The 13,567-nt window shown below is 39.3% G+C and overlaps 1 protein-coding gene across 1 annotated transcript in view; it reads right to left on the reverse strand.

Annotated features, from left to right (window-relative positions):
- Positions 1-362: 362 nt before the first annotated feature.
- TTC23L (tetratricopeptide repeat domain 23 like) overlaps positions 363-13,567 on the reverse strand; it is a 48,376-nt gene continuing 35,171 nt past the window's right edge. The window contains exons 9-11 of the mRNA XM_057708457.1: positions 12,901-13,028; positions 4,978-5,060; positions 363-453 (exon numbers count right to left, since the gene is read on the reverse strand). Of these exons, the coding sequence (XP_057564440.1) occupies positions 363-453; positions 4,978-5,060; positions 12,901-13,028 (302 nt within the window). The remainder of the gene's footprint in view (positions 454-4,977; positions 5,061-12,900; positions 13,029-13,567) is intronic.

Below are 13,567 nucleotides of genomic sequence, written 5' to 3' on the forward strand. Positions count from 1 at the left end.
TGGTGGACATTTGAGTTTTTCCTGCAATAGACAAATCTACGAGGAAGCTGCATAGATATGGATACACACATATATACGTATAGAGAGATATATAAGACTCTACCTTGATTTATATAAAGCGGCTCCATAGAGTACTGAGAGGGCTGACTGCCCCATAAATTTGACAAAACTGGGGTTATGTGACCTGTGTTTTTCATTAAGACAAATACAGTAGGTTGAAAATGGTGTTTCACCTTTTGAACTTGTCAATTCTGCATGAGACTGTAAATGCTGTGTTTATTGGGCATCTGCTCTCTGAAACGCCCCTTCATGGCTCTCGTGACATGGATAACGAACATCCCCTCCTCTGAAACCTCCTCCTCCTAGGAGTGCCCTCCTATTTTCTCCTGACTCTTCTCATTCTCTAAAGACTCCTTCTGAGTCTCCTTCCCAGTTCCTCCTTCTGAATGACCCCTAGATAATACAATAATAATAATTACAATAATTAACCCTTCACAGATGCTTACTATGTGCTATACGTTAATTAAAGCCTTTAAAATAGAGTCCTCTTATTATTTGTATTTCTTTAGATGAAGAAAGGAAGGTACAGTCTCACTGTATGTGGGAAAGCTCACACTTGAGCCCTCTCTATTTTGATTCAAAAACACCACATATGTTCTCTCCAAAATAAGTGTAAACATTCTCCAACAGTTCTTTCCTAAGTTTTTTTGTTTAACATACACATATTCCATGGATATGTGTATGTTAAACATATTCTTATCCACTCCTTTAACATCTAATGTATCTCGAGTTTCTGGTCCATACAGCGTATTAGTGGATGTATTGTGGGTACCTCAAATTTAACACATCCAAAATGGAAATTATCTTCCTCAGACCCCCTAGACATCCTCCAAGATGACCTCCTCTTGCCAATACGCTTTCACTTAATAGCACTGCCATTCACTCAAGTTGTTCAAGCTAGAAACTTCAAAGCCACCTTTGAATGGACCCTTGCCTCCATTACATCTCACATCTAATTGGTTCCAAGGTCTTGCCAATTTGAGACTCCAAAGTGTTCTCAATCCATCCTCTCCACGTTCCTTCTACCATGGTTTTAGATCATTAAGGCTCCCAACATCTCTCCCTTGCACTATTGCATCTGCCTCCTAACTGGCCTCCCTACTTCTGTGGTCTCCCCAGATGCCGTGGCTGACAGTTAATGTTTTAAAGCCAGTAAGTGATCATGGCACGTACTGCTCAAAACTCTGAGAGTTACCTTCCGTCTACGGAATAAATTCTAAACTCACCAGCACGGCACGTAAAACATTCCATAATCCCACCCTGATTTATCGTTCCAAACTCATCTCCAGCACACTCCTACTCATGTACCTGCAACAACCACCACCCAGGGCCACTTGCCTTTCCTCAGAAATATGAAGCCTCTCCATGCCACTATGCTGTTGCTTGTGCTACTTGAAACACCCTCCTCCGGATTTTCTACCTGTTGACATTTTACTTTTCTTTAAAGACCCAGTCCCTTGCCCACAGCATCCACACAGTCGCCACCGACATTTCCAGACTTAAAATTTATGACTTGTCCTCTGTTTATATGTCTATTAAAGCTTTACAGACGAACTTGTAATCCGGTCATGTGTGACTATATCTTAAACACAGTATTTCTAGAGCTGAGAGGGAGCTTGATATGTAAATGATTAAACCTGAAGTCCACCTGTGATTTAGGTAGAAGTCAGACTAAACGATCTCAAAGTTTACTTCCAAATCTGAGATTTTCTGTGCCTTTTCTATACACTAAAATCTTATTTGAGGCCCCTGCAACTAACACTTAACCTTGGAAAATGAGTCCTATTTCATGGGGCCAGTTCTGCTTTCACTTCTTTGCAGAGGCTTCAGAAGCCAAGAACTTGGGCTCCTGGCACTGAAAGTCCAGTGACTGTTGTCACTGGGTTTCCGGAGGAGGTAGGGTAGAAAGCACAAGAGCACACTGGAAAACTAGCAGAGTTCCAGGACATCTGGGATTGATTATCCCAGCGAGATGCTCAAGCAAAGAGAGCAATTCCCGTCCTGGGTTTTTTGTGGGGGTGGTTTTTGTTTGGTTGTTGTTGTTGTTGTTGTTGCTATTGTGTGACATCTGGGCTTTGGCAGCCACTCCTATGGCTTTGCTCAGCAATTCTTCAGGGATGAGATATGAGCTTGTTTCAGGAAAGAAAAACCTTTACCGACTGGACTTCTGCTACAGCAGAGTCCTTCAAAAGACTTTTTTTCCCCTTACACGTGCTTTCTTGGTAGGTCTAGGTCTCCTTGTCATTTACAGAGGGAATTAGCCTCCAAGAACCAAAAGAAACTCATATTACCCAGGGTCTGAATTGGGTTATACTAATGCCTCCTAATTTCTCCTTCTCCTATGATTCTTTTAAGATCATGAACAAGGAACAGTAAAAGACTCGAGCGAAAAGCAACCTCAGGCTACAGAGGAAATGGATTCACTCCAGCTCTTCTGAAGTTTCTCTTTTTAAATACAAGCTGAGTAGGACTTTTGTTCCAGTTTTGAGGAAACCTGCATTTCTTGTCTGAAATTACATGTTTTGTACTTTTAGTTTCATTATTATTACCTTCAGTGTACAAAATGTACTTTAGTTAGGTGCGAAGATTCACATTCTCAATCTAATTCTCAAACATACAAACATATTGTAAATCTGCCTAACAATTAATCATAATTATGATTTCAATTATTCAGACCTATTGTCCTGGAAGCAAAAGGCCATGTGCTGCAGAAGAAGAGGGAGAGAAGGATGTTTTGCTAACATTCATTGAGTACATACTCTGCCAGGCACTGGTCTATGCATGTTGTGTATATTGAAAACTTACAACAACTCTATGTGATATGCTATTATTTGCATTTTAGTGATGGAGAAATCAAGACTCAGAGGTTAAGTGATTTCCCCAAGGTCGTAGTAAGTGACAGAGGCAGGTTACGGTGGCAGGGCTGACTCCAGTAATATATGCTCTTTACTCTCACTCTTAATATCAAATAATAATAGTTGGGGTGACGCACAGAAGCTTCTTATCTAAACATTCTGACCTGTTATCTCCAGCATCTCAGAAAGATAATTCTTATTAGTATTTTATTCTTATATCAACATTTATTGAGTACTTAAGACCTGACAGGCCCTGATCTATATGTGATTTTATTATTCCTCAGAAAAGCCACTTTTTGAGGAAGGTACTATTATTTTACTGATGAATAAATAGACGCTGAGAGAGGTTAAGTAACTTCACCTAGGTCAGAGAGCCTGATTTAAAATCCAGTCTGCCTTCAGAGAGTAAGCTACATTGCCTACGGAGAGCACATTCTGGAGCTGGAGAGATCTAGGTTCACATCCCACCTCTGCCTCCGCTGGGTAATTCAACTTGAACGTATCTGTCCTTAGTTCCCCCATATGTAAAATGATGTTCTGGGGACATACATGCTGATCAGGTGTCCCCATATGTATTCTCAAATGCCTCAAGTCAGAGTCCCTATTATGTAGTGAAAGGCTGTGCATTTTTGAACTGTGACAGATGTAGGTTCGAATCTTACCACACTTACCAGCTAGATGATTTTTAACAAGATACTCAAACTTTCTGAGTCTCAGTTTCATCACCTCAACGTGAAAGATAAAAATACCTACCGAATAGGGTTATTTATGAATCAGAAATAATATATGTATTTTACAATACCAGGGGATTGGGAAAAGGTCTACATTATAGTCATTATTCACATTGTTATGGTTACTTACTAAGAAAACATGTTTTCATATCCACCAGCAGGCAGGGGCAAAGTTCCCCATAAAACCTCCTACCATGGGCATCACCGAGAGAGGCTAGAGAACATGCTCTCCTGGAGAAGGTGAAACAGGAGACAGTCTTCTGTTGGGCTTCCTTTAGGTGTGACTCTGACTGAGGTGGGTGGGGACAGGACAGGCTGAATGTGTTCTCTACGCCCAGCTTGTTCCCCAGCTGGCCAGCCTGGTGAGAAAGTACTGTGAGCCACCTCCAGTGACGTGCAGACTGCTAATTCTCACACCATAACGACACCCCCCTTTGTTAGAGGACTCTAAGGGGAAAGCACACCGCCTTTGGAGTCCCACTTGCTTGGGTCCGAATCTTAAGTGAATGTAGGCATGTTCCTTTACAGAACAGGAGGCTCCCTTCTGTCAAATGAGAACCATCATTAGGGTATTTGTGAGGAGTAAACACTTCGTGAACAGAATCTAGCTCAGGGTTAGGGATTTAGCAGACATCCAACAAAAGAGAACAGTTCAGGATCAACATCCTTCTGAGATGAACAAGCAGCAACAATACGCCAAGGGTAAAGAAGGGCACAGGTCTGCACTCTCTTTGGCTGAAATTCTAAATATTTTTTAGAAAAATCTGAAGAGACTCTTTTATTTTTAACTTTGGAGACAACTCTCTCCCCCCAAAACTTGCCTTATGTTTAGGGTCTTAGATTTTGTATATTTAGCAAGAAAAATAAGTTTAAGGTATTCACTTCTTGTTTTTTTTTTTTTTTTTTTCTGGCCGCACCCCCAGATTGTGGGATCTTAGTTCCCCGACCAGGAATTGAAAGCATGGAGTCCTAACCACTGGACTGCCAGGAGAGTCCTTCTTGCTTTGTTATAAACCCGATTTGTATCTATCATAAGCTGTTACCTGAGACAGTCCTGTCGGATTTGGTTATAATGTTCAGCATTGAAAGAGATATAAATACTAAATATTATTGCAGCAGACCCCTATAACATTGGGTTGTGAGAGACTACTAGAAATTGACTAGGTACCTCCAGTTCAGGATCTGGCCAGATCCACAGTACAGGTTGGCATTTTGCCTTACTAACAAGAACAACACAGGTGAATCACCCCTAAATGAATGGACCTGGGAGAGGCCATGCTATCCATATATTCACACTGAAGACCTGGTTGATGACCAGGGTCAGAACTCACCTCTGCATTAGGGCAAGGAGGTTTTTTGTGTCTCTGCTTTTACTGTGCTCATTTCCATACATGAGGATTTGAATCATCAGACACTGTAGGCAAGTTGAGAAACATAACAGGTTAAAGAGAATCAGATAACAAGCACCTCCATTATAAACCAAACTCAGGAGAGCACCAGTGGAACTGAGATGTCACAGGTTTACATTTCAAATGCCTGCACTACACTTCCTCCTGGTTCCCTACCAAGGAGGAAGGAATCTGAATTGAAGGCTCTGTCCCCCTAGTGCTGTACCTGTATCATTCCACTTCACTGAAGCTTCCACTACCATATGAGACTGTGGATAACTAAAGTAACAGGCCCGAAAATTGACAGCATGCTATCTAAAACCCAGAGTGGTTTCCATCAGGATTTTCCAAATACCTGCAACCAAATGGATGGGTATAAATGAAATCAGTGTATGTTTTGCATTGCGTTCTTATGCTACATAACTTTGCTCTTAGGCAGTCTTCCATTGTAAATTTTACTGCTGACCTCTCTATCCAAACAAGATGGAATTACAGGCACCAGATTTACCATCCCACCTGAAACAACCTAAAAAGAAAAAGTAGACGAAATATATTTGGAAAGATCTTCAAGATGATGAACACCAGGCCACAAAGGTCAGCGTTCCATGAAAGACGACAAACAAGCGAAATAAACGCTGACTGCCCCAGATTACTGCTTTGAGAGCGTCTCCAGGCTGTGATGCAGGGAAGCGGAGCTCAGCAGACACCCTGAATTGAGGATATGGAGCTGAGAGTCTCAGGAACTCTCACGGCAGAGTAACAGAGGAGAGAGAGCTGTGCGGAAAGAGAGTAAGAATGTCTATGTCTGCAAGTGTGTCCCCTTCAAGTACAGTTGGCCCTCAGTCTGAGAACCTGCCGATACAGAGGGCTGACGGCATTACAACATTTTATACTAGGGACTTTAGCATCTGCAGACTTTGGTGTTGGCGAGGCGGTGGGGGTGGGGGGAGTCCTAGAATGAATCCCCCACAAATACCAAGGGATGACTGTATTCAGCAGAGTACTGATTAACACAAGCATGTGTAAAAACTGCCCAAGACTTGAGAAAAGAACCATCTGAAGGTACTGGAGGGAACAGTGCCCAATGTTTACACAGGGCCAGGTATAGTGGCCTGTTCACACCAGCCAAACTGAAAAGCCTCATTGTCGCGGAGCATTGGGTGGTCTACTCAGAGGTACTGAGGCTTTTGCTTCAGTAATAGGGGATAATTAGCCCTTGACTGAATGCAGCCCTAGTCCCATCTAACAAATCTTAAAAGCAGACCTAAAAGGACCAAACTGTAATTTAACCGAATTCCACAAGACAGTAATTTAACTGATTTCCAGAACAAAGTTCAAGAATACTTACAGGAATACAAAAACACCCAACACCCAGCAAAGTAAAACACACAATGTCTGGCATCCAAAGATTCATGTTGAATCCCTACTCCCAAAGGAGGATGTAGACATGCCATCAAACTTTCACTGCTAGGTAAAATCTAGATGGGGCTCTCCTTTCATTGGCTTTGTGTGGAACGTGGTAAGCCCTTACACTGCATATGCTGGGATCTTTTTTCATTTCACAAAAGTTATCTTCAATGATTTCTTTGATTACCGTTTCTATTCCAAGTATTATAATTCCTCTTCAGAAACACACAGAATTCTTTGGCTGAATCTCTACTTTGTCCACCACATCAGCTTCTTCCTTATTATATCCATCTCTCCTTTTCCTCTGCATTATAGGAACACTTCTCAAGTTTGTCATATAAGTCACTGCTTCTTAAAACTGACAGGATATTACACTTCTAGAAGTATTAAAAATACAGATCCTGGACACTAAGAACATTGGATTTGATGGTCTGGGGTGGGACTTGGGCATCTGTTTTCTGTTTCATTTTGTTTTGTTTTTTACTGACTGCTGCAATTCTAGATTTGGGAAATACTGTTCAGCATCACTACAGCATGTTAAGACTCTCTTCACTGTTTTCAATGTGGATTTGAATTTTTTAAATTTGTTGTCTCCCTGAAATTCCTTTTTTTTTTTTTTTTTTTTGGCCATGCTGTGAGGCTTTTGGGATCTTAGTTCCCTGACCAGGGATCAAACTCAGGCCCCAGCAGTGAAAGCGCTGAGTCCTAACCACTGTACCACCAGGGAATTCCCTGTTTCCCTGAAATTCCTTCTTAATTCACCCTTAGCATTTTAATCTTATCTTATCCTTTGGCCTCAAAGTGTCATCCTTTCATTTTAAAGTTTTCTCTCCTTACAGGTTTATGATCCCATTACATAGCTGCCATCCATGTGTTTATGCTTCCCTTGAAGAAGCTATTCTGATCCTTATAATGTATTGTTGTAAAGTTTTCTTTTTCTTTGAATCTTTAAAACACAGTTCCCTTTCTTCTGTTATTTACTATTTTCATATTACATTTAGTTAATGAGATAAAATATCTCCACACCTGCCCATGTACGTGTGTGGATTGTATTTTTTTTTTTTTTTTTTTTTGTCCATACTGCAAAGCTTGTGGGATCATAGTTTCCTGACAAGGGATGGATCAAACCCGGGCCCCCAGCAGGGGAAGCTCAGAGTCCTAACTGCTGGACTGCCAGGGAATTCCCATGCACGGACTGCTTTTGACTCTGCCCTCTTGAATATTAGTTGATCTTTACCAACTTTTCCTCTGGCATTGAACAAATTTGGGTTTTATGTAGAGATATCACTACCAATCTTACCAAGTCTTTAGCTTGGGTTGTTACTATACTGACTGGTTGAACAACTGTTAGTCACACCTCTTGCTACATCCTACTACTAGAGAATGAACTTCTAGGGTTGTCTGAGCTCCCTGGAGGGGGAATCAGTACTCGGGTAAGGATGGCTATACAAGGTGTTCCTTATTCCAACACCAGCTTTGGTGCTTTCACAAGATTCTCTTACTGCCATACCACGTTTCCAGGATTAAGGTGTTACTCTTTTAAGACTCTGGTTCAGGCACAGACACAACAAAAGTTTCTGTAGTCATATTCTCCCTCAGCACACCTAAGAATGTGAAGAATTTTCAAAAGAGAACACTTTACTTGAAAGAAAAAGGAAGGAAGGAAGGAAGGGAGGAAGGAAGGAAGGAAGGAAGGAAGGAAGGAAGGAAGGAAGGAAGGAAGGGGAGGAGAGAGAGAGGGAAGGGAAGGGAAAGCACACACACACACACACACACACACACACCCCTCCCTACACACACATACACCCTCCCTCACATTGTGCTTACAGGCCTGGAAGCTAATGTAATGAAAGCAGCCAGTACTCACCCTCCTTGGCAGCTGAGTTGCCTTTCTGAGCTCTCCTTTGGCAAAGCAGATCCTGCCCATGTTATAGAACGTTTCAGCCACTTTTTCACTACAGTCGCCATAGCTGATGACCTGAGACTTCAGGAAAGCCTTTAGCAGTCTGTAAGCCTCCTAGGGGATAAAAACACATACATATGTTTAATTCACCTGGCAATTCAGAAGGAGCACGCCGGTTGTGTTCCATGAGCTCCCTGTGGGAGGCATCCCACCCCACACCAGCACAACCCACCAGGATCAGTCAGTTGTGATGTGCCACCTAAGTCTTGTTTCCGTGAAGAGTTAAAGTTCCAAGCTCATAATTAATAATAACAGCTAATTCATATGTATACTATTATTTCATCTTTATGACCACACTATAAGAGAGAAATGTTATTATAATCTTTTATAGATGAAGGAACCGAAGACTAATAAAAGCTAAGGATCTTGCTTACGATCACACAGCCTATAGTTACCAGTGTCAAGATTCAAACCAGCCAGTCTGAATTCCATAGCCCTTGCTCTTTCTTTAAAAACTACTTTTTAAAAAAATTTTCAAACTTTCAGAAAAACTGAAAGAATAGTAGAATGAATACACATAATATTTTCACCTAGATTCACCAACTGGCTACCATTTTGCCACATTTGCTTTATTGAACTCTCTATTTAAAAAATTATATATGTAATAGATAACATTTTTGTATACATATAGAAATACATACATATATATTTTTGTTGAAAATAAGTTGTACTTAAGATACTTTACCCCTAAATACTTAAACATGTATCTCCTTAGAACAAGAACATTTTCCCAAATAATTACAATAGCATTATCGCTCTCAAAAATTTTTACATTGATATAACATTAATATATGCTCCATATTCAAATTTCCCAGTTGTCCAATAATGTTCTTTATAACTTTAAAAGTCTAATATCCAATCAGGAATCACAATTGTATTCAGTTTTCACAATCCTTTAGTCTTCTTGAATCTGTAACAGTTCTCCTGCCCTTTAATAATATTGGCGTGTTTTTTTGTTTTTTTTTCTTAAAATACAGGCCAGGTGTCTTTCAGCTTAACTCTCACTCTCAACTACTTACTAAACAGCATATGATGTAGACAAAAATTCAGTATATACTGGAAGTTACTTATAGAACAACACTGCTTGTACTCACTGGATTTCCCAGGGTGCTTTCCTCAGAGGGAGTACAGTGGCACAATGATGGCTGGCACCCTCAAGAATGGCACAGCATCTCCGCCTGTGTTAACTATGTGGACATTCATAAACAGAACATTTCTCTGGAACTGGGTTGAACATGCAATCAACATCCTGCTTACGTGGCATGTCAGAACAAACATAAAAAGGATGTCAATTGTTGCTTTCCCGGAAATACTACCAATAATTTCAGAATTTCAGGGCTCTATATTATCTTTGCATTTTTCAGAATAGGAAAACATGCATATAAGTAGATTTTCCTATTTTTTTTTCAGTGTACAAGTCTTTCACCTCCTTGGTTAAATTTATTCCTAAGTACTTTATTCTTTTTGACGCTTTTGTAAATGGGAGTGTTTTCTTAATTTCCTTTTCAGAGTGTTCATTGTTGGTGTATAGAAATGCAGCTGATTTTTGTATGTCAGTTTTGTATCCTGAAATTTTTTTGATATCCTGCAATTTGTTTATTAGTTCTAACAGGTGTGTGTGTGTGTGTGTGTGTGTGTGTGTGTGTGTGTGTATGTGAAATCTACATATATTAAGATCATGTAATCTACAAACAGAAATAATTTACTTCTTTCTTTCCAATTTGGATGACTTTCATTTCTTTTGCTGGCCTAATTGGTCTGGCTAGTACTTCCAGTACTATATGGAATAGAAGTGGGCAAGAGCAGGCATCCTTGTCTTGTTCTTGATCTTAAAAAAAAAAAGCTTTCAATTTTTCATCACCGAGTATGATGTTAAGCTGTGAGATTTTCATATATGACCTTTATTATTCCTAGTTTGTTGAATGTTTTTATCATAAAAACATGTTGAGTTTTGTCAAACATTTTTTCTGTATTTTTGCAATGATCATGTGATTTTATCCTTCATTCTTGTAATATAGTGTATCACATTGTTTTTCATATGTTGAACCATTTTTGCATCCTAGGGATAAATTCTACTTGGTCATCGTGTGTGGTCATTTTAATATGCTGGTGAATTCAGTTTGCTAGTATTTTGTTGAAAATTTTGCATCTATATGCATCAGGGACATTGTTCTGTAGTTTTCTTTTCTTGTAGTCGTTTCCTAGCTTTGGTGTCAAGGTAATCCTGGCCTCATGAAATGAGTTTGGAAGCATTCCTTCCTTTTCAATTTTTTGGGACGAGTTTGAAGAGGATTGGAGTTAATTCCTCTTTAAATGTTTGGTAGAATTCATCAGTGAAGCCATTTGATCTTGGGCTTTTCTTGTTGGGAGATTCGATCCCCTTACTAGTTAAAGGTCTATTCAGATTTTCTATTTCTTCGTGGTTCAGTCTTAGCAGGTTGTACATTTCTAGGAATTTATCCATTTCTTATAGGTTATCCAAGCTGTTGGAGTGTAACTGTTCATAGTAGTCGCTTATAATCCTTTTAATTTCTGTGGCATCAGTTGTAATGTTTCTTCTTTCATTTCTGATTTTATTTATTTGAGTCTTCTCTTTGTTGTTCTTATTTAGTCTAGCTGTTTATAGGGATTGATTCCAGTGGCTCAGCCTCCTCATTCTCACAAAGTGTGCTTCTCTGGGTAGAGCAGGCTAGCTCTTCAGTCGAACCTTTCTCTTTGGCTTCCTTCCTTTTCCTGATCATTTTCTTTCATGCATTTCAGGAATTTATCTCTGCTCTTAGAGTGCTTAATATGCTCAATATGTACATTAGTCCTCTTGGCAGAAGGATTACCCTTGTCAACAGCAAGCTGGGTAACATTGTAGACTCTTCCAATTTTGCCATGGTAACATTTCTGTGGCATTCTTTTTTTGAACAATGCCCATTCCCTTACTGTATATAAGATCACCGTTCCTGAAGATCCCCAAGGATGTGGCCAAAGAAATTACTCTATGTTTTCTAAAAGGCCTAAAGAACATGTAAGTGGATACCTCTCCTCTTTCCCTTTGTGTTCATCATTTTAAAGAATTACTGGAAGATGGCAGTTCTGGCCAATGGATCCTGTTTATTTTTTATCAGTGGCAGATTAAACCTCTATTTGAAAAAAAAATGTTATATTTCATTGGAACACAATTCCCAAATCATCTGAGTTTCTGTTATAGTCCTCTAGAACAGGATGAGAATCTCATCTCAGGCTTGAGGGTGGGAGAAAAAACTCCTTTTAAAAGAATTATCCCACAGGAAATGTGTTATAAAATTCGGCAAAGTAATTCAATAGTTATTGAGTACCTACTACGTGCCACTAACTAGGGCACTAGGGACACTGCAGTGGAAAAAAACAGACAAAAACTCTTGTCCCCATGGAGCTTGTTTCCTAGTAGTAAATGTGACCTGTTTACAGCCCTGCTTGTGCTTTAGATTCAGAGTCACCTGGCACTCAGACACTTTTGCATCTCTGTCTAGGAGCTTGGTACCCTTGGTTAGAGGCAGAAAGTTGTCAGGCACTGATGCTGGTGTCTTATCACAAAGTCATGATGTTCACTGTATCAGAACATAACAAGGATAAACTATGAGATTCTGGCCAAGTACTTTCTTGGAAACGAAATTAAAATACTAGATCAATCTGTGGCTTTATACTAATCTTCTGAACCAACAGAAAATATGGTGCCCACTGTAAAAAAAAAAAAAAAGTCACAAACCACCACAAGGTCTTTTGCCTCTACAAGTGGCAATTAAAATAGAACTAAGGAAAATGTCATCATTCATAAAAATGTTCAAATGTGGAATAAAAGAAGCTTTCTCTTCATTCCTCGAAAAAAATTTCTTACCTATTACGTGCCTAGAACCCTACTTTTCATCTGGTTGTCACATGGCCAACCAGACCATGTCAGATCCATCCCTGTTTCTCATATGCCTGAGGAAGAACAAAGCTGGCTTGGTCAGATCAGTCACATGGGATCTCAATGCGAATAAGGTCTTCACTGCCTTCATGCTGGACTCAGTGCATATAGTTCAGGTTAGAAGTTTTTGAGTAAGAGTTTAGACTCACAGAACTTCTAAGTAAAAAGGTCAGCAATTAAAAGTATTTTCTATAACTTTTGTTTTAATGTGAAAACAAAAGTTTGGTTAATAAAGTGCTGAAGACTAGAAACTGAGAAGGCAATAATATGTCCAGAGAAAAAGAAACTATCAGCAATATGCAAAGATGAAAGCCAATTCTGACTGAAAATATTACATTTACAGGACCAGAGATTATATGTGTCCTGGATTTGAAGGACCTCATGTTTCAAGATTCAAGAAAAATACTTTTTTTTTTTTTTTACTAATATTTCAAGCCTTATTTTTATTCCTGGCTTTACCTGAGCCTTCTGAGCTCAGTTTCTGAATTACGAGATTAAAAAGGCTGTTCCAATCTAATAAACAATCTAGCAATTACATTTATGAGTTGATAATATTTACCTGTCTTTCCCCATTTTGAACAAGCCATTTGCAAAATTCTTCAATGGTCGTCAGTGTTTCATAATCCTCTGGGCCCAATGTTGTTTGATATGCAGTGATACTCTTTATAAAATACATCTCAACGGCATCTGCAAAAAAGGGAAACATTTAAGGCAATATGCTAGCCTTTACAAGTGTCTAATTTCAGCTTTAGCTCAATTAATTAGACATTTGCACGCTTAAAGCCCATGCCTGTCCTCTGTCCAGGACTCATAAAAGCCTCAAAACATCTGAGATATAATTTGATGGCATTAGATGATGTTCTGGTTTTATTCTCTTGATGAAACGCATGGATTTTCTGTAGGAAAAGAAAGCTTATGTCTGAACAGTCTTATCCTAAGACTCCCAAGTGCAACACCAGACTATATTTTCAGCTAAATTAAAGCCCGATAGAGACTCCTGCTTACCGGGGTTTCTGTTCAGTGTATGTGTGTGTGGAGAGAGAGGGTGAGCTTTGATTTTAAAAGAACTTTAAATATACAGTTGTTATTGTTTAAAAATTTACTTCTGTCTTTTATTCCAAACATAATAGATGTTTATGTATCAATGTAGAACATGCAGAGAAGCAAAAAGAAAATGAAAATTATCTCCATACACGTCATTCAGGAACAAGCACTAACATTTTTCT

Source organism: Hippopotamus amphibius, chromosome 15 (assembly GCF_030028045.1).
Source record: "Hippopotamus amphibius kiboko isolate mHipAmp2 chromosome 15, mHipAmp2.hap2, whole genome shotgun sequence".
Lineage (NCBI taxonomy): Eukaryota > Metazoa > Chordata > Mammalia > Artiodactyla > Hippopotamidae > Hippopotamus > Hippopotamus amphibius.